The sequence below is a fragment of the Poecilia reticulata genome, chromosome 5 (assembly GCF_904066995.2).
Source record: "Poecilia reticulata chromosome 5, P_reticulata-male-v2, whole genome shotgun sequence".
Classification (NCBI taxonomy): domain Eukaryota; kingdom Metazoa; phylum Chordata; class Actinopteri; order Cyprinodontiformes; family Poeciliidae; genus Poecilia; species Poecilia reticulata.
This window is the reverse complement of record NC_088834.1, coordinates 24,368,790-24,392,440: the sequence shown is the minus strand read 5'-3', so window position 1 is coordinate 24,392,440 and position 23,651 is coordinate 24,368,790. Positions and strand designations below refer to the sequence as shown.

General features: G+C 39.4%; 2 protein-coding genes and 1 long non-coding RNA gene across 4 annotated transcripts in view; 2 read left to right on the top strand and 1 right to left on the bottom strand.

Moving 5' to 3' along the window:
- The first annotated feature begins 703 nt into the window (after nucleotides 1-703).
- Nucleotides 704-11,190, top strand: idh3b (isocitrate dehydrogenase (NAD(+)) 3 non-catalytic subunit beta). 2 transcript variants are annotated; one of them, XM_008409512.3, is made up of 11 exons: nucleotides 704-855; nucleotides 1,947-2,120; nucleotides 2,264-2,384; nucleotides 3,515-3,575; nucleotides 3,666-3,798; nucleotides 3,927-4,060; nucleotides 4,204-4,306; nucleotides 4,449-4,595; nucleotides 5,139-5,233; nucleotides 5,319-5,379; nucleotides 9,475-11,190. In XM_008409512.3, the coding sequence occupies exons 1-11, from the start codon at nucleotides 814-816 to the stop codon at nucleotides 9,559-9,561; spliced, it is 1,158 nt and encodes a 385-aa protein (XP_008407734.1). In that variant the 5' UTR covers nucleotides 704-813; the 3' UTR covers nucleotides 9,562-11,190. The 2 variants fall into 2 exon arrangements, with proteins under 2 accessions (XP_008407734.1, XP_008407733.1); XM_008409511.3 differs by lacking the exon at nucleotides 9,475-11,190 and adding an exon at nucleotides 6,810-7,132.
- Nucleotides 11,191-11,457: 267 nt separating this feature from the next.
- LOC145551738 (uncharacterized) lies at nucleotides 11,458-11,961 on the bottom strand. Its single transcript, XR_014087630.1, has 2 exons — nucleotides 11,612-11,961; nucleotides 11,458-11,516 (listed from the first exon to the last, which is right to left on the bottom strand). It is a non-coding gene; the product is annotated as an uncharacterized LOC145551738 (long non-coding RNA).
- Nucleotides 11,962-12,232: 271 nt separating this feature from the next.
- ptpra (protein tyrosine phosphatase receptor type A) overlaps nucleotides 12,233-23,651 on the top strand; it is a 31,283-nt gene continuing 19,864 nt past the window's right edge. The window contains exon 1 of the mRNA XM_008409510.3: nucleotides 12,233-12,660. The gene's annotated coding sequence lies outside the window, so the exon portion shown is untranslated. The remainder of the gene's footprint in view (nucleotides 12,661-23,651) is intronic.

Here is a 23,651-nt window from a genome sequence, read left to right as displayed (position 1 = left end):
AAGAGAGAGCGAGACATTGACTCACTGATCCACACCACCAGGATCTACAGCACTGACATTGGGATGTCATTCGGACTACAGAAGTGTGGTCGGATGGTTACAAAGAGAGGGAAGGTTGTGCACACAGAAGGGGTCTCACTCCCAGAAGGAACAATAGCAGACACTGAGGACTGTTACAAGTACCTGGGAATACCACAAGCAAATGACAACCTCGATGAAAGGAGCCTCAGCCAAATACCTCCAACGAATAAGGCAAGTCCTGAGAAGCCAGCTCAATGGCAAGAACAAGATCCGTGCGATAAACAGCTATGCCTTACCAGTAATCAGATACCCTGCAGAAATAATTAGATGGCCAATGAAGGAGATAAAGACCACGGACTCGGAAGCTACTAACCATGCATGGAGGGTTCCACCTCAAATCCAGCACCCAGATACTGTACACGAGCTGTAAGGAAGGAGGCAGAGAACTAGTGAGTGTGAGAGCCACTGTCCAGGATGAAACATCCAGGAACATCCATATATATTGTACACACAATTTAATGAGAAATAATTACATTTTGTGTGATTGTGAGAAACAAATTAATAATAATAATAATAATAATAATAATAATAATAATAATAATAATAATAATAATAATAATAATAATAATAATAATAATAATAATAATAATAATAACTTTCTTCAACATGATCTTCTTTGTCCTGAAATACGTCATTCAGTGCGTGTCCTGAAGGGGGAGGTGTTGTCTCGTGGTTTGGGGCATTGCACCAGCAATCTGCCACAGAAGAAGTCATTCAGCTTCTCTAGGAACTATGGCGGCCGCCTTGAGAGGAACGGTAGTAGCATTGGCCAAGGTGAGTGCTGCGAGGGTGCTGACAGTTTAACAGGGTTATTACATCTGTTAGAACGGAGAAGTGAGGTTGGTCAAGCTCAGGCAAAGGGGTTTATTTCAGCTGTCACAGAAACGGCAGGAAACTTCAACTTGTGTCATGTGTGTCTAATCAAGAGCCCCCTCGGAGAATTGAGACACACCATAGCAAAGTTTAACAACAAAACAAAAACGGTTTCTTCTAATTTTGGTGGTCAATAGAGCAGAATTATCTTCCTGTATTGTATCTGTTAGTTATTAAAAGTATCTCAGCCGTTCTGGGAGATCATGCTAGTTTTATTTATTTGCTAATTGTTATATAACTGGAAAATATCAAAGTAACGGATCAATCTAATTTTCAACAGTCGAAGGTTTTCTTACCTGTTTTAAGGTTGGACTTCAAAGTCACACCCACGACCACACCCTTCATCCCTCCTAGCGTCCAGCTAACCCACCCATCCACCCGTGGCTTTTTTGGATGATGATCTTTTATCACACAGGCATCACTGTAATATGTATTTGATTACTTTATCTCTAAGTGGAGCTGCATCTCATAAATGACTTAAAACAGTAAAGTTTGTGTAATTAGCACATTTGCTTAAATATGACACGTCAGAATCAGATTTATTGGCCAAGACTGTGTGCACAAGCAAAGAAGGAGTTAGTTTGTTTTTTTTTTAATGGGAGAAGATGATCCCCAGTTTCACCTTTACTTGTATGCAGTTGTTAGTACTGTAATATGAAACAACAACGTTTTTATATGCAAACAGAGAATTTGCGCAAGTATCCTGCAATCATATGTAAATCATTATTTACATCTTGCGGTTTCTGAACAAGTCAAGTCAGATAAGAGCTTCATATCTTTAAAATTAAACGCGGAAAGGTTGGAATTGTTGAAGTTGCTCACTTTGGAAAAAACCCTCCTGGGATTTGAGTAATTTATTGCAGGAGAAAAACAATGGAAAATCCCAGCTTTCCCCCCCTTTTTTTAAATGTTTTTAAATTTTTGTGATAGTGGAAAAATTTTATCTATTCACAATTTGCTGCTGTAACTTTGTGCTTGTTGACATTTCTTAGGGCCTGGGAGGCGCCCGCTTACATCAGCTGGTCTCTAGACCTCTAAGTGTTTCTGCAAATCTTTGTGGACCCGAAACCTCACCAGCCCGTGCTGATAGTACCTTCAAAGTCACTATGATTCCAGGTGACGGAGTGGGACCTGAGCTGATGACTGCAGTCAAGGACGTCTTTAAGGTACAGCATTGGAGTAATGGCCTCCTCCCTCCTGTTTCCATAGAATGTGCAGTCAGAGTCAGTGATATTAACATCGAGACAGTTTGACAGCTTCATAGGTTCATATTGGTGTTTCTTTAATACAAATGTTATTTTTCCTTTAGGCAGGTGACATCCCTATTGAATTCGATGAGTTCTTTGTGAGTGAAGTGCAGAACAGGGCATCTGACGAAAAATTGGAGAAATTATTGGACTCGATGAAAAGCAACAAAGTGGCTATTAAAGGTAGGGTCTCTTTTTCTGCAGCTCTTCAGTCACTAAGAATATGTGATTTGAAATGTGTCATAAAGTGGGTTCATATGGGTCTGATAGAGCATGAAATGTCATCCACATATATTTTAAGTCTGGATAAGTATACAAAATCTGTTTGTAGACTTTAAAAAGATTCATCCATCCAATCATACTTGTTCCAAACTTTTGCCATGAATAAAACAAAGAATAGAGTTGGCATCCAAATCATATTCACTTTATTGTGAAACGCAACAGATTTTAAATTGTTTCTCTTTCATTTCATGGGGGAGTGTAATAGATATGTTTGAACTCTGACAATATATTCTGTTACCTCTGCCTAAGGGTATTGTTGTTCTTCTAACTCTCGTCTTTGCGAAAGCTTCTTTAAGATCCGGGTCCGCTCAGTTGTCTTTGAAGCATCCTGTAGTCTCCGATCCAGCAGCAGGCGCTGTTGTAACACTTAACACATTGCCTCAGACATATTACGATCTGCTTGAGCAGAAGAGATGGAAAGTAAGGCAGGGACATTTAAACCAGCTGTAAGATCAGCGTTCTCCTTCAGCTGCCACTGCACCGCCTGGCAGCTAATGGTTTACATGTAACTGGGTGTTTTCACTCTTCATGACGTTCTGGATCAGCTGACTGGTTACTGGCATGTCATTTTTATTGGACTGCCAGCATTCTGTCTGAGGCTGTGATTACACAGAGCAGCTAAAACAGTGACACCTTGGTCAACGTAACGGAAGCCTTTTGCAAGTATAAAGCGCTCTGAACTACAAATAGCATAAATCTAATAAACACTGCTTACCGTATATTCTGCTCTAAAATATTGTCTGAATTTGTGTGTGTGATTAAGTTTCACAAAATAATCCTGATGCAAAATATTCATTCTGTTACGTATAGCAAAAGACTTTATTAGGTTTTTATTGTTTTAGATTTTTTTTTTGCACTACTAGCCTTCAGTAGATAGTAATTTAACAGGATTGTGATTATGATTTTAATCAGGTTTTTTTTGTCATATCCATCCACCCATCCATCCAAATATCTGCTGTAACTTTATAATGCATAATAAACTTTAGCATATCTGCTTTTTATGTTTTTTTGGGGTTTTTTTTGTCAACCAGGAAAGATTCACTCCCCAATGGAGAACAAAGGGGAGTTGGCGTCTTTTGAAATGAAACTAAGGTAATTACTTAGAAACCCTTTAAAAAAATAAAATAAAAATGTGTATCTGCTGCGTTTAAACGTCACCATACATCTCGGTTGTTTCCCCAGGCGCACACTGGACCTGTTTGCTAACGTGGTCCATGTGAACAGCCTGCCCGGCTACAGCACTCGCCATAACAACCTGGACCTCGTCATCATTCGTGAGCAGACCGAGGGGGAGTACAGCTCCCTGGAGCACGAGGTAAACAGTTCCCGTCAAGTCTACTGCCGCCAGACAACCTGAGAAACGCATCTAATAACTCTAGTTGAATGTTGTAGTTTTCTTTTCTTGTTCTTCAACTGAAACCATCACCGTGTAACTGTTCGTAGAGTGTGCCCGGCGTGATCGAATGTTTGAAGATTATCACTAGAGAGAAGTCACGACGCATCGCCAAGTTTGCCTTTGACTACGCCACTAAGACGGGTCGAAGCAAGGTCACAGCAGTTCACAAAGCAAACATCATGTGAGGGCTTCTTTAGGACAAATTACTCAAAACATTTGAATTCGTTTTCTTTTGTCTGTTGGTTTTTATAACTTTATCAATTGCGGTGACAATTTGTGTCACAATTACAGCAATGTCCATCCTTATCTTTTGTGTTATTCCAGGAAACTAGGCGATGGGCTGTTTCTGCAGAGTTGTGCAGAGGTGGCGGAACTGTACCCCAAAATCAAATATGAGAACATAATCATTGATAACTGTTGCATGCAGGTATTTACAGCCTTGTTTTTATTGTGCGTTATTTCTCTCTACCTCGCCACACTACAGTATCGCCATGGTCTTTTGTGTTGTATTTTCTTTCTTCTTCTTTTTTTCAACTTTAATTTAAGATTTACTTGTTTCATTCTTCCAGCTGGTTCAAAACCCCTACCAGTTTGACGTACTGGTCATGCCTAACCTTTACGGAAATATCATTGATAACCTGGCAGCAGGACTGGTTGGGGGAGCCGGAGTCGTTCCAGGGGAAAGTTACAGTGCAGAATATGCTGTTTTTGAAACTGTGAGTTTCTGTAATAAATCAAGTTCTTCTGTTTGAATCAAAGTTTGGTGAGTCTGTGACGCTTCTGTCGCATACACCGTGAGGGCAGAAACTAGACATGCAAGAGTTAAAGTAATAAATTAATCTGTGTTGTTTTTAGATAAATCAAATTTCATCATCAACATCAACACATTCCACATTCTTGAATAAACAGCTTTCTAAATAATAGATATTGTTATATTTGAATAAACAATATTAAATCTGGTTTAACGGATCTAGTGGTGAACCACAAGGTTCCATGCTGGACCCTAAAGGTTAAAAGTGTAAATGCATGAGCCTACAGTTGTCAACTTATAGTTTATCTGCTTGTTATCAAACTTTTATTTTCTACTCATTTACTTTGACTCTTCAAATCCTGAATCAAAAATAATGATCACACTATTCATTCTTGCTTAAGGGTACAAAATTAGTTTGGTGAAAGGGGGAAACGTGGCATTAGGGACAGTTTGTATTACTGCATTTTCATTGGTTGCTTAATTTCCTGCCTTTTTTTTTCCCCTCCAGGGAGCTCGCCACCCCTTTGCGCAAGCAGTGGGCAGGAACATCGCCAACCCTACAGCAATGCTCCTCAGTGCTGCTAACATGCTGAAGCACCTCAAGTGAGTTTCCTAATCTATTTAAGAACAGCCACAGAACACGCCGTTTCCTGGCCTGCCTTTTAACTTTTACTGTATTCTGCTCCAGTCTGGAGTACCACTCCCAAATGGTGTCAGAAGCTGTCAAGAAAGTCATCAAACAGGGAAAGGTAACATAGTTATGTCTGTGCTACTCGATGGGTTTGAAGAATTCATGCTTATTAATGAAACTCATGCTCTTTAAATAACATACTTTTATGCTCCAGTTTGCAGGTCAGTAACTGAAAATGTTATCTTTCCATGCATCATGTGCATATAGTATAGTATAAGAATCAAATTCCAGTTTGTTTTTATTGAGCAAGTCTGAACTGAACTTTTTTTTTTTGTGGTGTAACATTAGCAGTTCTTGACCTGCAAATTTAACAACCTGACTAATAACTTGTGTGTTGGAGAGCCTTTGATTCACTGACGTCTGGGTCAGCCCTGTGCATTTCTATTATGCTTTATTTTTATATTTATATTTCTTTAGAGTTTGAAACTAACATTTTTACTCACTGTTGTCCATAATTATCGACTTCTTGCAGGTCATATTTTCTGTCCATGATCTACAGGTTTAAGAGACAAAGTAAAGTGCAAACAAAACACCCATGATGACCCAATAACACCAAACAAAGTAGTGAATAATAAAACGCACACCACTGAATTAAATATATATATATTTATTTATTTATTTTATTTTTTGCACTACTAGCCTTCAGTCGATAGTAATTTAACAGGACTGAACAGGATTGTGTTAAATTACTTTATATATATATATATATATATATATATATATATATATATATATATGCAACCTAACGGTGCAAGTTAGGTTTAAATATATTGCTTATTAGACTTGTTTTATAATTACTTTAATATTTGTAAATGTAAATTAATAATCTCCACAAAAATTGTGCCACTTGGGAAAACAAACTGTAATTGTCTCCAAATAGTGAGCTTCATTTCCTGAAACAGAAACTAAGATCTTACCAGACAAATTGGTTGCATATTATTTGAAAATAATCAGGCCAAGAATTTTACCCTGGGGTATACCTGGATTAATAAAAAAAAATAATAAAAAATTATCTGTTCAATAAAATATCCTCCAGGAATAATGTGAACAAAACGTGAATTGGCATTAATTTAAATTCACTGAGTGCCTTATGAAACGCCACAACTTTCTCCAAAACATTACAAAAAGTTGGTGAAATATTGTGGTAATATGGCCCAATATTTTAGCCGCCCCAGATTTGGTCATTAGTGTGTGCTGAATGCGAGAAGCATGCTACTGTACGGGTACAGCATGTTACTGAATCCCAGCAGCGTTGCTCGTATTGATGCATTAATTGCAGCAGTGCAACCTCCTCCAACACCAGCTCCCACCACCCCAGCCTGCCGTTTGTCGTGAAACTAATGGCAAATATCAAAATCCTTAAAAAACTGGCCTCATGTCACCCGTTTGCTCCTCCGCTTCTTTTCCTGTCACTCCCGTCCGACCCTGCACCCCGCTGACCTCTGTGTGTCTGTCTGTTTGCATACGTGTGTTTTGTGCACATCCCAGGTTCGAACACGAGACCTCGGCGGGTACTCTACCACTGGTGACTTTGTGCAAGCAGTAGTGGAGAACCTGCGACACCGACCCACCGAATAAGATCCTCCCTGCCGCTCCTCTTCCTCGTGTTGCCTTAAATGTGGACCTTGATCCTAACATGACCTGAAGGCATGTTAAGACTGAAAACCCTCCCCACTTCCATATTTGTGTCCCATCTGTGTTACTTTACTTTGACATTAGTGGCCTTCAATGTTTATGTTTAATGTGATTGAACTGATGTAAAAGCAGTGATTTGTGACAAAAATACACAGTTTATGCAGATTTCCATCCCATATTTTTTGTCTTCTGTTTCCTCTCCCTGCCTGCAGTCCCTTTACCTCCATAACCACTCTCAACATTAGCATTTCCATTATTTTGGGTTATGTTAATAGGTAAACTTATGTTACAGGTTTAATCTAATCAGTTCCTTGCGGTTTTCCTAAATGGACATAATCTAAGCTGCTATATGAGGGTTGTCTCTTTAGTGTTTTCCCAAACCTGATGTAGAAAAGTATTTTCATTTTCAGACTTTATTCTAGTTCGTCAAGGGTTAAAATAAAGTTTTTTTTTTGCCACATCATAACTATATTTTAACATTTTGACTTTCAGTATTTTGTTTTTTGGCACAAACACATTCCAAAATAAAATGACAGTTTTAGAGCTTTTAGTTTTTTGTCCATCTCTAATATATGGTGGTTTAAACATTGATATTTTTGTTTGTTTTTACAAACAGTATTAAAGCATCAGTTTACACTAAGTGTTTCAAAAACCCCCGATTAATTAGAATTAGAAGTAGAATTCAACTTTGTTGTTGCACATGTCACAAGTACAAAGCAACAAAATGGCAAGAATCTTAGATTTTGAAATGAAACGGATCTACTTTAGTTCAGATGCCATCAAAATGAATCAAATGTTATGTTAGCCAAGCATTTTCTTCAAATACTTTGCACTCAGATGTTCTAAATATTGTTTTAAAAAAACAGATTTTTAAAAAATTCTGCAATTTGGCATATAAAAAGTGCGGAGTTTTGAAATGGAAAATGAATAGGAACCCTTTAAAGTGTCGCTGCATTCCTGGTAACATATGGTAACATATGATATGCTTGTGCCTTTGTGGACTTTTCACTTTACGTTTATTCATTATATTGTAGCTTAGAAAGGCAAACATTCCAGTCAGTAATGAAGAACACATAACTTAGTAAGAAAACAACCAAATAAAGTCCTAATTGATGTAAGGAAGATGGACCTTATGCAGAAATCCGTAAACTATCCATGTTTCTAATTTTTCTGTCACGAGCTACATTTTAACTTTGCTTACTGATAAGAAATCCTTTTAGATATTCTGCACATATCCATGTTTACAGAAAGTTATTTGCTTCACAAAGATCTAGCTGCTTTGTGAAGCAGCTAGATCATCTTATTACATGTAATGTAATATAATTACATTATATATAATAATCATATGTAAAGTATACACATATATATATATATATATATATATATATATATATATATATATATATATATGTCTACATAAAGTGCATTACTCGTAATGCCCTCTGTTCACAGAAACTTTACAAAAACTGACTTAATTCACTCTATTTTTATTCGGGCTATTGGTGCTTCCAACATTTCTACTATGATGTCATTTTGTCAGATAAAAGCACCATAGGCTGAAGAAAAAGCACTGAATTACTGTCAATCCATGGGGACAGCATTCCTTCGTGTATGACTGCCTTGCGATTTTATTTGTCAGCGTTCATCGTTCTCTGTACAAAAGGCACCTCTCTGGCAAGTGATATTTTAAACTTAACTGCTTTCATAAAACTAATTTATAAGAATACATAACCTTGACTTGTCAACATGTTGACATATAACAGAAATGTAAAATCAGAACGAAAAGATATTATGGCATTTCTCCTTCAGCACTAGACTGGCCATGTTTTTTTAATTTTTTTTATTTTTCCTAAACAGAACTCGCAGAAGAAAATATGCACATTCTTATTTTCCGAGTGACAGATTCCAAGTTTATATCTGTCGGCTTGTTTCGGTGGCTGCAGCTTACAACAGAAGAAAACCCCACATTCAGTTCCTCTGGATGGCAAATTATCATTAAGGGTGATTTTAAATGCAGAAATGTTTTGTCAAGGCCTACAGAATCATGGGAAACTGCTGGCTTCACTGTAAAACAGCAGAGTCATTGAAACCACACGTACAGTAAGTCACATTAGTACCTCGATAAAGCAGTTGACCACTCATGGTCAGCTGTTTCCAGCTATGTCAATGGCAAGTTAAGTGGAAAGGAAAAAAAAAAAGGTTTGCAAGAAACGCACTGCGAAGTAACTCAGATCAGGGAGATGTAATAGGTACACTACAAATATCTAAACGGGAACACTTGAAAGGCTTTGCTCTCTTTCACAGCTTTGATACACAGACACGTTTCCAACTTATCAAATTGAAGAGCGGACGTTTTCCCTCCCAGCGACATTTTACTCACTGGTCCTGTTCGGCTTGTTCTGTGAGTACAGTGACTGTATCAAAGGCTCTCCGACATGCAGGCCACGACACTTGCAATGTGGACATGTGCTGCAGCAGCTGTGCACATGGTAACACGCTGTCCTTATGTCTGCGACAGGTGCGCACCGAAGACCTGGGGGGCTACGCGACATGCGATGAATTCACCCGGGCTGTCATTGCTAACCTGCCAGTCTCAGCTTTGTAAATGCAAATCTGTCCGCTGCTGAGACACACACACACACACACACACACACACACACACACTTCCCTTTTTCTTTGCCTTTCTGTCACGGACTGCGCACTGTCTCGGCAGTGCAAAACACAGAAAATTTGTACCAATATGTTCACAAAATGTTGTTATATTTTGAAGAAAAACAACAGCTGCAAACATGGATCATCTTCGCCAACCTTTTGCTTTCTTGACACTGTAAAATTCTGCCTATGATGGCTTTATTTCAGGTCACTAGGCAGCAGTCAAAACGTGGTGGATTTATACTTCTGATTATTTATTAACGTCGGGTTTTAGCATATCGCTTCATTTATGGCGAGATGTGAATAAAAAATGAGACGTAACAGCAAGAGTGTGAAGCAGTCTCATGACTCTTAATGGAAACCCGATGCAGTATTTAGTGGTATTGAAGGTTCATCACAGCTGTGGGTGGTTTTGGTCAGCATGTGTTTCCTCAGAGAACTTAAGTTATTCCTCGTTTCCAGACACATGCCGATCAGGTGCGAGCTGGAAAATCTGCCGCGTAGGAGTCATATGAGAATCTTTGTGTTAGTCACATGTGAATTATGGCTGATGTTGCTGTCGCCCGGCAGGATTGCAGAAGTACGTTATCAGACAACAAGAGCTGGAGAGATTCACACGGATTATGCTGTACTGAACATGTTGATCGCCGGTTTTCTGAATGTCTTCAATAGTTCATTGAGCTTTTTTTTTTTTTTACCTATACTGAAATAATAAGACTAACTCAAACTCAACTTAGATAATCAGCTTTGAATGACTTCTTCCTTAAATATATCTTTTTTATTTTATTTATTAATTTTTGTGTATGTTTTATCAACCGGAAATTGCACATACTGCATAAGTTTGAATCCAGAAAGCTTTTAATAGGAGATGCGTAAAAAATAGATTCATAAAAATTGTATTTATTTTTTTTTACTATGGTTTTATTCAGTAAAACACATAGAATATTAGACAATTAGACATTTTACTCACTCTTTAGTATTCATTCAACTAAAGCATTAAAGCAGAACAGCACAAGTGAAAGTTTGGCTCTCAAACACTTTGTACTCAAAAGCCTGTAATATGAATATTTAACTACATTTATGTATACTTTTTATGTTACTAAAGGTAAAAGTTTGAGGGGGAAAAAAAAAGAACATTCCAGAGCAAAAGTTATCAACAATAATCTGATACAAAATAGTGATATATATCTCAAAAGTGTATTATCCCTCATACAATTATAGGCTTTTGTGAGAAAGACATTTTTGATCATAATAAATAAATTGCTTTTATTGTATCATATGTTGGAAAATTTAACTGACAAAGAGGAAAATGTTAAAAAAAAACATCTGGCTTCCTGGTTGCAAAGGTGTGCATGCCCTTTTAATTAAAATAAAGCACCTGTGATTCAATTTTGGTCTCATTTGGTTGAGTAAATCAGAAGGCTGTGTCTATCAAATTGTTGCTCTTACTTTCCCAATATGGTCGATTTGTTGCTCAGATTTTCTGTCAGATTTAGTTTTTGGACCTCTGTAGTTTCTTGGGCTATGATTTGTTGATGTGAATGTATGCTTGCACTTAAATAAACTGCATATCTTTACTTTAGCGCACACTTGAAAGTTTTGGCTCAAAAATGACTGAGTTGACAAAAACCTGCTCCATTTCAAGAAAAGTGGCCCAACGAATGTTGTTTTCACTGCCGTGTTTTACCTGGGCACGGTTTATTTTGGTGATGTAAAGGAGGGTTTTTTTTTGTACCAAACTTGTGTAAATATTGTCTGCCTGGTCTACCACTGAGCCATGTGACACCCAGTTTGGTGACATTTACTGGAAATGATGATTGCAGTTTAAAAAAAAAAACCCACAACCCTGGCAGTTTAATAGTTTATTCAACAAACAGCCTGGCACCTCCTCCTTCTGTTGGTCACCAGCTGTTGGGGAATGACATCTTAATCTTCAACCAACATTTGCAGCAGCAAGTCAGAAATGTTGGCTGTGTCACGCTGGCTTGAACAGCAGTTCTCACCGGGGTTGAGATCAAGACTCCAAGCAGATCAACCCATCTTCTCCTCTCCCAAAATTCTGGAGCTATTCCCCAGATGACCCCAGAGCACGCTCAGCCATCTTGGACGATAAGAGTTCAGGCTCTAAGAACGGATAGATATCTGTTTGCTACTGCCTGCAGAAACGTTTGTTGATGTCTTTCCGCACTGAGATTGCCTCAGGTGATGACAAGCCTTGTTGTTCCATTACTTTTTGCAACCAAAGCTGTTGCAAAAAGTATGCAACTGACATACAACCCACAAACATACTCCATACAAATGTGTCACCATTTAAAAGGGAATAAACAACAGAATATACCATTAATTTCATATATATATATATATATATATATATATATATATATATATATATATATATATATAGTTAGTCTCAAATTATAATTACTGGTATCCTTCCGCATGAATAAATACAGGAAATAAATCTTGCTACATGTGCAATAAATGTTCTGGGACATGCCCCTGCTGCGCCTTGCAGTATGCTGCGTTCAAAATGAAGCTCTACCAGCAGGGGGCGCTGCCTGGTATGGAGAAACAGATTGGAGAGGAGTCGGGGCCTGGCCTGGGAATATTTTTTTTTTTTTTTTTGCTCTCCTTCCCATTCTTCCTATGCAGACAGACACACAACATGGCGGACTAGAATAGTCGACCGACGCGCCCGGATACAGCGGATAAACTGTGGGGGTTTTACCATCCAAGGAGACAAACAAAGGAACCTCCGACCGGACAGCAGATCCTGGAGAATCGGTGTGCTTTTCAGGGGGAGCCATCTTTATCTGGATTTAGCAGGAAAAACTGACTGCGAAGTGTTGGCAGTGTGTCCCAGGTTGCGCTTCCCCCCCCAACCCCGCTCACACTCCTCTCTGTTCCCGGGGTGTGGAGACAGGGGCCGGGTTGGAAAAACGTGGAAAGAGAAGGAGCGGACAAAATCCCCCACCACCCCCCGGTCCCCTCCTCTCTTTTGGCCATCTTTTCTCCCGGAACGGATTCCCATCTGTGCGCCGCAGGAGTTGTGGTGAGTTAACTTGTTTTTGTTGCGCAAAAAGAAAAAAAGCCGAATCCCCACTTGTTACAATGTCGCTGTGTACGAGCATGTTTCCTCTCGCTGTAACACTGTATCACCCACAAACAAGCACTTTGTGCCCCCCCACCCTCCTCCTTTTAGGCTCACAGAGAACCCCTTATATATCTGGAAATGGACAAGAAGCGGGCTTGAGTTTAATGGTTGTAAACCGTGAACATTTCAGAAGTAGCTCGGAGGCAGGGAGGGATTTTTTTTCTTTCTTTTTTTTTTTTTTTTTTTTTTTTAGCAAAGGGGGCTCTCAGAAAGGGGGGCTTAACTCTTGAGTGCGACAAGCTACATAGGAAAAGAAAGGCAGAAGTGGGGTTGTTGTGCCAGCACGGATGCGGTTGCGGTGGCACGGGAACAAAGAGGATGAGGGGATGGTGGGGAGGAGGGGGGTCTCTGGACGGGCTCACTGGAAAGTCCGCTGTATTGATCAATGCTTTGTTATTACACATTTAGAAATGGAGGGTGAGGGAGGGGAGCTTAGCTGGGGGTCCGTGGGTGGAGGAGCTGTGGGTCTTCTTCGTCGGGTTAGGTCGTCACTAACATTCAAATGTGTTCTCCATCAAATCACTGCCGCTTCTTCCGATGCTGGCTGAAACAACACTCCACCTCCCCACGCCCTTCTTATAGCCTCTCCCAAAAGTTTTAGTAATGATTAATACCCTCAGAGTACTGGGTGTAACCGAGCAAATCATATCAGTTTTATTTTTATGAATTACTTTGCTTTCAGTTTGCAGAAGCTCCGAGTACAGATTATTTGGGAGAAGGGGAGGAGGGGGGGGGAGTCACCAGTAATGGCAAGTAAAACTTTCTTTTGCCTCGCAAAAGTATTCACGCCCCTTGAACCTTTCCACGTTTTGTCACGTTAAAAGCACACGCGTCACTGTATTTAATGTGGATTTTACGTGGTAGACCAATATAAAGAAAATTAATACATGCTGTGCATCTGAGTTCAGCTAAATAAAATCCAGCTGTTCAGTGAAGGCCTCAGAGGTTTAGACCAAGTTTAGAAAGTTGTGGAGAGCTTTAAGATAACCTTAAGTTGCAACTGCAAATCTAACTAAACCTGCCCATCCACGTAAACTGGCAAGAAACGACTGGAGACGCCGTTGACGGCACAACTACCTCACCAAGAAGGTTTGTTTGCAGTTTTCCACAAGCCAAATTAGGTAGCACTACAAACACGTCAAAGAGTGTTTGTCTACTCTGGTCTCGCAGAGCGCTAAAATGAACTCTGCTCCCCGATGAGGCCGTCTTCGTGGTAGACATGGTGGTGGCAGCAGCAGCATCATGCTGTGTGCATGCTTTCCTTCAGAAGTTACAGTGAAACTGGGTTATCGTGGAACAAAGTCAGTTTGACGTTGCAAAACATTTGAGAGAGGAACAGAGTTTCAGCTTGCAGAGAGGAAAGCGATCCTGAATGTACAGCCGGAGCTCCACTTAAACGGCTTGGACCGCAACATATTCAAGTGTTTGAAAGGTTCAGTCAAAGTCCAGACCTTGCTGAGGAATCTCTCGGCCGGACTGGATAAAAATCTCAGTGTGTAGCAGTGAAACGCTAGTACAGACGTAGATTTAAAATGACATGTAGCTGGAATTGCAAAAAACAAGTGGTTCTTAAAAGTATTCAGATAGGAGTCTGATCACAAATGAATGGCACGTTTTGTCAGATTTGTATTTGTCTAAAATAGTCGAAAACCATTTATTTCCCTTACACTCCGACTATAAAATACGCTCTCCTTTTTTGTGCTGGTTTATCACATAACTTCTCAGTGAAATAAATTCAAGTAGATGTAAAAAACGAGACGAGATGTGTAAAAGTTCAAGCCGATGGTGCAGAAGTTCCCAGCAGAATCGTTGCATCATTGCCAGGAGGAATCCCTGACTTGTCATATCTGCCACCCGGATCTCAAACCCCCGACATCTGGTTCGGTTCAACGCACTGCAGCTCATTTATGCGATTCCTTGCTCTGCCTGCTTGTCCACACCAGCTTCACGGAGGTCGTGTCGTCTTTGCGGCGTCCAGTCGCAAAACTCGCAGCCTCTCACCCTCTCACCCTCCCGACCCGTGTGACTCCAATTTTCAGACCCGTATTTTGACCTCTGCTCGTCAGGCCCGAACACGTTCGAAGCTTTCACCAAAGAAGCTGTTGCGCCACCTCCGCTTGTCATGCAGCACCTTGTCATCGGCGCTAAAATTGCAGAAGGGAGAGAAGTGCGCCTTGCCCGTATGACACAGAAAAACAGGGCTGTCATCATCTACTCGGCTATTTTAAGGAAACCTGAGTTATTTCTGACTTAGGAAGCTGAAAGCCTTTCAGCAGAGGACTGACTGATCCCCACATCACACTTTACAATTGTCCTAGTTTCTAAAAATAAGAAGTGTAGCTCGGAAAAATGCTGCCTCGTGGGATTTCTGCGGGAGATTTCAGTTCGTAGTTTACTTCGGTGTTGTGAAATGTCACGATTTCAGGTTTGTGGCACAATATTATGAGCTGGCTCTTTGGGTGGGGCTGGAGGGATGTTTTACTTTCCGGCAATAGGCCAACAGGTATTTTAGTATGAAGCAGGACTGCAATTCTGCTTTTTCCACGGGTACACAGAAATTAACGTGTGTTCATTAGTGATTGATGGACGATGAACAGAATCAAATGCGTGGGAGGAATTTATCCAGGATGATTCAGCTTTGCTCTGTCCGCAGTGGCTGTCATGTTATTCCTTCAAACAATTATGCAAATCTTCATACTTTTGATTTGCCGGGAGTTTCATGTGATCTAGTAAAAGCAAAAGTTTTGTCCTTCTTTCTTCTCATCAGGGATTTGTTTAGACTTTTACCATGTACTGACTGTAAAGGAAAATTAGTTGCGTTACTCCTCACCTCCTAACCCAAGCAGTTCACAGTTGGTGCCAGACGTCACTTGATTTCAATCAATTTTGAGAGCCATAGTTGGAGAATATTTATATTTGACTGTGGTGTGACAGTTATCTTAATCAAAATGGTCCGATAAGCACTTACTGTAATGGAGCGTTCTGTGTTTTAAGTCTCCATTTCCAAGTAGGAGACACTGGGTTATGAAACGCTGTCAAGACATGTTTTTTTTAAAGTTGAGCTTCTGATGCTTGTCTTTTTGATTAGTTTTCCTTATCTTCCTGAGGAAAAGGAGGGGACGTATGCAGTGGGATGTTCACGTCTGACATCATCACTGTCACTTCTGGGTGAATTTCCCCTTTTTATACAAAACCTAGGCTTGAATTGCTGAATTACTGCAGCAAACCCAAGTTAAATAGCTTCTTCTGCTCTCTGTTTAACTGTTAATTAAAATGTTTGCTCATTGCTTTTATTAATCTTAACAAATACTTGTTTTTGTCCATTCTGAACCTGCAACAAAACATTTTTCATCCAGATTTTCTTCGTTTTTCTTAATCACATCTTCAACTTCCAATTGTGATTTTAGGTGACGTGTAAGCTGCAAAAGGGCAGCAGTGATTAGGCAGCAACAAGTTATTCAGGCCTTTTACTGAGTCAGTACGTAGCTTTTGATTCCTTTAGAAACCATCTCACACGAGAAGAACAATGCCAGGAATCGGTTCCAAATTATGAATGAGCGGTTCATTGAGAATGAGGCATTGTTTTTAAATGTAGAGTTCAGATGCAGTGAGTCACAGGGGCTGCGATAACGTTTGGAATCTGCTGAAGAAAACTTAAAACGGCAGCCTTACTCCACCATTTCTTTTATTGCTGGAAAGAAAGAAATATTGAAGATAGTATGAACTTTAATCATAGTAAAACTGTACCATTACCACTTTGTGTTGCAATAAACACTGAAATGTGCTCACATTAATTATCTACTTATCTATTCAAGGCTTCCCCCAGAAAAGTTTCTAAGCCCGGCCGTCATTCATCCAGAGGCTCACGATGTTTTTGAATTAAAAAATGTTTAAAGTTGAGAGGAAATTTGATAATATCACTTGATAATTATGTGTTGTTAAAAGTTTGGAAGATTAATACCTGAACACCAACTATAAACCCTAAAAAATGCAAACATTTAAAAAGACTTTAAAAAATAAGCAATGCTTAGCCTGGTGGAGACACAAGTAAAGCCTGGTGGCCCGCCAGGCTTATAATGCACTGGAGGAAGCCCTGCTATTGACAGAGATGGCCATATCAAGAATTCCTTAGTGTCTTCACATGTAACACATTTGGTCTGCTTTAATAAAGGGAGTAGAGTTTGTTTCCTCTTTTGTACAACCGGACCAAGACCCACATTTTGAGATGGTCTCAGTCCGCTTCTAAACAGACTCTGGTACGGTTCGCTTCTGGTGTGAACGCAGAGCGGCATCAATCCAAACCAACTGCAAGATATGTACGCCTGTTTGGACCCCACGGTCCACTGCTGGTGAGCCCTTCAGTGTTGCTAACGCTACTATTTCATATAGTGATTGTGCTGAAGTCATCCCTTATCCGTTGTTTTCTACTTGGCGATGCTGTGGCCAGGATGTTGCGGGTCAGAGGATGCAGAGCATCTAGTCTCATTCAGCTTGCAACCGCTTTTGCAGATGCCATTTGAAAATTAGAAATATTCCATTGCAAAACCAGCATTCGTTTGAAACCTTGTAAAACTACAGTCAAAGTGATATTTCAGTTGTATTATTAATAGCAAAAGTTTGCAGGAAACATAAATGCAGCCAGCAGGACTTCCAGAGTTTGTTTTTCTGTGTCTGTGCTCTGTTCCGCCCCCATTAATTTTATCCAATGGGAGAAATGATCATTACCCACATAGCTTCGTTTACAAATTATAGTCCACATACAAAACGTTTCACAATGTGAAAGCAAACTGCACCAAATGGGAAAAAATAATAACAAATGAAATGGGAACAAATGAAACTCAAAAGTCTAATGAATTTCGGCTGCATTCACTCTGCAGGCAAAAGTGGCCCAAATCTGGCTTTCTAGGCCACGTGTGACCCAATTCATCAGACTTTTCTGTCACTCTGTGTGACAGAAAAGTCACACACTATACACTGGAGGAGGCAGGAAGCGGCATGATCGAGTGTAAACAGTGGACAAAACGAGCCTAGCAGACATTGGGACTGCTTCTCTACTTAATCGTTTCGAACAATGCTACGTACAAGCTAATTACAGCAGGAGTCTGGTGGTGTTCGCATTACAATCATAATGTAAACATCCACACAAAGAAAATCGGATCTCGGCCAAAAACAAAACCAAAGCATGAGGTTCTGCAGTGTGAAACCAGGCAAAGAGTTTTTCACTCTCGTAAACAGTGAAAGGGAGACTCTACTGGCTCCCACAGCTTTCTGTCTGTGTCACGATCTGACTGACACACGATTAACCGGAAATGCTTTGCAATATGCCGGAATTCAATTTATCAACGAGTCCTATCAAAGCAAAGAGAAAATACGCGACATGGTTATCCTGCAGAAATTTCTGTTGTGGCTTAGGCTAACTCTGACTCTACACAGACACAGCTGTTAGAAGTGCTACCAACGCTAAGCACACCAGTAGTGCTTGGCGTTAGCATAAAATGCTAAACATTGCGTAAAATGTGAACTCTGGCATGCTTTCATGTTCGTTGTGAAATATGAAAATCCTGTTTAACAGTAACTAGAGTGACACCGCCTCCGGTCCTTTGACAGGCTTTGTAAGAGTCCCATCTAATTAAGATAAAAGATCACTGTAAATCAGAGCCTCACAGCAGTTATTATTTTATTTTTAACGGGTCTTGTAGGAAAAAAATGATTTTCTATTGATATGACGGACTTTTATTATGTTTTATGGTGTGCACAAAGAGAAAAATTAGAAAAAAGTGATGAGTATATTGTCTTTACATTCATATAGAAAACTGTTCCATAACATAAAGGGTTTTATTGTATTTATCAATTTTCAGAGACGGATCTGTAACACTGTGCTGTTTTGGGGGGAGTCTTAGTTCTCTATGAATATTTTATTGTCAGAGCCCAAATTTTCAGCTTGTCCAGAAAGTAGAAAAAAATATTTTGTCATTTCTATTTCTGAAAGAGGAATTCAAATCCTCATCAGCAGGTCAAAGCTTCACAAAATCAAATCTTTGATCTGTGCATCTTTAGCTATTTTTTTTAAATGACCATGTACATTAAAAGAAAACTGCATATGGTTTTCCAACAGGTTTGAGTTAATATAACGATTCTGAACAGAGAAGAAGCCAGGACAATACAGGCACCTAAAGTCGCACCTAAAAAGCCGTGTGTTTATGAACCCGCACATTTTGTTCATTGAATGAAGTAAAATGAGATCTGACATCCGGTTTGAGCTGCATCTAGAAATCAGTTCTGGTGCTTGAGTTTCAAAGGGCAGAGGTGATTGTGAATCAAGTTTCATTGTGGCCCGGGAGCCATCCTTTTGGCTTGGAAACACAGCTGAAGGTCACAGTGGCTTTTGTGGGGAGGCCATGGGTTTGCGCCTTTAGATCCTCTCTGTGTCCAATGTGGGAAAGCTTGAGAGGCCCCTGGCAACTCCTGTGAGAAACCCCACAAAGCGGCAGACACGGAGCAGAGCTTCAATGACTCACCAGTCTCGCTCATTAAAACAAGTGAGTTTTCTTGATCCATTCATGCAGCCTGACGGGCCAAGAATCATCATCACAGGCTTAATAAGAGACAGCGCGGTCACTCTCGCCCTTGTAATTAGCCGGAATAGCAGCCCCACGCTTTTCGTCATCTTTTTTATCAACTCCGCCAGCTCGTGAATGAAGCCAGCGGGAACACAAACCGCACCAGCAGGGAGTAATATCCCTCAGAAAGGGAAGTCCAGAGGATTGTGGCTGTTGTATGTGGCACCAGGGACATATAATCTGTGGTCTGTTTCGGAGCAGGAGTCCTCGCAGGCCTGAGTTAGGCGTACTTCGGTCTCCTGTGAAGAGAAGCATTCACAGCGATCCTGTAGCCTTAGGCCCCCCACTCCCCCCCCTCAGAGAAGACATAGAAACAGCATTAATATGCCATGAATGGAGACAGACAGACAGGCATTATCCAGCGCTGCAGCAGCTAGTGGAGCAGGATGCCTTGTAAGAAAGCCAGAGGAAATATTTCTCTGCATGAATGGTAAGTCCCTTTGATAAGAACTGCTTGTGTCATATCGGTGAGGCCTGGAGGCTCCGAGTTCGTCCAGCCTCCATCTCCTCTCTCCTGAGGACTTTCAGTACATTCTACTTTGTCTTCCAAGTGATCTTAATGTAGATCAAAAACCCTCAAATTTTCAATTGCAGGATTTTGTAAAGCTTCGACTTCAACCCGTGTCCGATTTCTGTTTGAGACGATGCAATATGAAGATACTAGGATAGTCTTAAACACTATTTTCTAATCTTCCTGCTGTAAGCAGTGAAAAGTTGTTCATTTTATGAGCAGGGGTAACATCAGATTGCTTTTCTGTCTGCAATAATATTTCTCTCTGAACCTGTTTAAACAGAAGACATGGCTCAAAATCCAGTTTCCGTTTAGCTTTTTTCATGTTTGAACTTGATCTTTCTTTCTTTTTTATCCGTGAACTGAACTGGGATAAAATGGGTAGAGTAAAAATAAATAAATAAATCTGATTCCTTTTGTGACAACTTCTATACTGAAGAGTATTGTTTCTGAAGTCTGGTAGTGCATGGTGTGCTGTGATTGGGAAAAATGAGCTATATTTTTCTCTTTCTGCTGAATCTAGTTTAAAACATGACCGAATGTAATCGTGAGCAACAAAAAGTTTTGCCTCCAGAGATCCGTAGAACACTTTAGCACTCTAATCCCTTCAAATATCAATTTGAACCAAATTTCATGTACTAAGGTTATTTACTGCATTGGAGATTTTGTCACAAAGGGGTCTAAGGTCACAAATAAATCCACAGTAACCGAAACCACCAAATTTTGAGTTCAGTCGCCGTATCAAAAAGCATCCTGCGCTGATCCCAATGTCCTGGCCTTTTTGTTGTCATGGAGATGTAATTGGACTTCCTTTATATTCGTCCTTTAAGTGTTCCTTTTACCGCGTGAATGAAATGGGACGGGAAGAGCCAGGCCCTTTCACAACTGTGTGATTGCGCTCCAAAGAGCCTGAGGAGGATTTTCATTAGCCAGCGGAGCTCATCAAGCACAAAACCCCCACAGCAGCGAGAACCTGCCGCAGACCGTCCTCTGTGTTATAAATGAAATTGCCATGTTACAGGAAATCTAAGTTTTTTACTACTTTTAGAAGATGTGAACTGTTATCTCACATGTGCAAAAAAACATAAATTCTTCTTGAGAATTTGTGATTAATGCATATTTCATGATCCCCATAGGAACAATTGTGGGTTTACAGAAACACGGACACGGGTAAATTTGCACATTGGTCTTTACCGACCGTTTCAGAACATGTTTTAATTTAAAAGGTTTATACGGACATAGCAAGATAAAAATAAATTCAAAGCTCGCATGTTTTCTGACTGACAGGCGGTGGAGGAATTTTTTCAGGAGTCACAAAAAGAAGTTAAGCATTTTAAGCACGTTCTCCGATTCGCTAAATTCGTGTCGGGCCATTAAACGCCCTCACACAATACAAAATAAGCCTATAGACATCTACTTCTTACAACTGAGAAAACCTTAAAATAAACTAATCATTAATCATTTTACTTTGGTATCAAACTGTAAAGAAAAATCGTAACTGAAGTAAGCAAAAAATTGGACAAAGATGCATCTCTGCATTTTAAATGGCGAACAATGATTTTTTTTACATTTATTTTTATTTTTACAAACAAAAGGGTTTGATGAACGGCAGTCCCTTTAGCAGATGTCTAAAATTAATAATGTTGATGGCGGAGATGGAGGAAAACAGCATGCATTATATAAATCACTCTGCTAGTGACCAGAATCAGTTGATTTTCAGATTAGTTTGACTTTTTTTGTCCTTTTGAAAACTCGTCCAGCTGGACACCACTGACTGAGCTCTAACCTGCTAATGCTGCTTTCCCTTAACAACTAAAAATATTAATTACATAAAACAAATACTATTCTGTACTTTCTTTGTTGTAAATGTAAATGTCTTAAAACTAGGACTAAAGAGCCGTCACTCTCTTGACATTTTTATGAATTTACAATTGCTGTAAGATCATATAGATGGAAGTATCTGTACAAATAAAACCCTGAAGAGAATTACAGAACAGTTCATTTGCTTCTTTACAAAGCAGATGACAGCTTAATAACTTTTTTATTTTTAATTTACAGCTCAACATGTAAAATGCAACATACCCCAAGATGTAAATTTTCTTTAAGATTATTTAAAAATAAATATTTCCATGTTGATATACTGTCATGATTGAAAATTAGTACACCCTGGGAAGGGTTGTGTGTTTTTCAAGCACAATTTAACACATGAATGTTTAAAATAACTTAATGAAATATTAAAGAAACGTAACGCATTTCAAATTTTAAAGCGATTTAAATAAACAATCTCTTAATGTGACTGACGTCACCGCAGGCGCCAGTGATGAAAACGCCGTCAGTCAGTATTTTGATTAAACCTCAGATGTTTAGCTTGGTGTTCTTGACTGTTAAAGTGAAACTGAACACTTTGGTGAGAAAAGATTTAAAAAGATCTCAAAGCCAACAAGTGGAGGAAAGTCAAGACGACTCCCAATCGTCTGTCATCCTCAGAGCAGACCGCAAGATGTTAAAAGAAGTCGTTGAGAACCCATCAATGTCATCAAGAACACTACAGAAGGGTCTTGCCACTGTAAAGGGAAAAGTACATTCCTTTGCAATCAGATATGGGACATGTAGGAAACCTTTGCCCTAAAAAAAAAAAGCATGAAGGTCAGATATCCTACAGCTGAACGTGAAGCAAACTTCCCTGAGGTTGATGTCACAAACTGATCCTAGGTGATTGCAAGAAGAAGTTTGTGGATGTTATTTCAGCCGAAGGTTTTTTCAATTGAGTTTTGTCTCAACTGAAAAACATAATTTTTGGTTTATTTTGCTTAGAAGGTAAAATGAGGCTTATTATTGGTGTTTAAGTGAAATCAAATCATTTTCTTCTCCAGTGACACAAGATAAGTTTAGACATAAATAAATGAACGTTAAGAGCTGTATTAATAAAAAGATAAACTGAATATTGGGGTGTATTGGGAATAATTTTTATATCTGTAAAACTCAGATTTGCTCTTGTGAGTTTTAAATTGCTAAATTATTCATACATTTACTGTTACTATAAAAGGGATTTTTAAATACTTACTGTAATCAGTGTCTCCCATGTTGACCTGGTTGTCAGCATTGCTTGTTAGCGCTTATGTGCTCAGTGATCGAAAAAAAAAAAAGAAAGATTGGATTTGTAATTTGGGTGTCCTGTCACCGATCAGAGCAAGCATAAAATCAGCCAGTTCCAGCTGATATCTCTGCATGCGCGTCTCATTCCAGGTCATGAAGCTCCAAGCTGGACTCAGTCATATATGCCCCTTTTTTTTTTTTTTCTTCAATGAAACGTTTTCACAGCAAGACGGAAAGATGCGAAAACTGAATTTTAAAAATTGGCGCAAAAATAACAAAAACATCTTTCAGCAGTTCTGGTGGAATCAGCAGGAGTTATCTGAAATTACTTAAAAATGCTTAAAAAGTAGCACCTCAGGCAACCACAGCTCTAAAATATCCGGATGGACACACAGTCCTTCAAATTATTCCCTTCAACTGACTTGAAAAATCTGTCTTTTTCTTTCTTATCCATTAAAGCCGTTGAACGTTTGTAGCTTAATAAGGAATATCATTTAATGCATAAATGAAGATCATCTTGTAAATCTTTGCTGTGGTATTCAATCAGCTTCCTCTGTTAAATAACTTGTAGTAGTATCTCTTTTGCATTATGTATTCTTTAGGAACTGAAAATCTAAATCGGTCAAAATCAGAATATGCAGGTCAAACCTCTTTCAATCCTC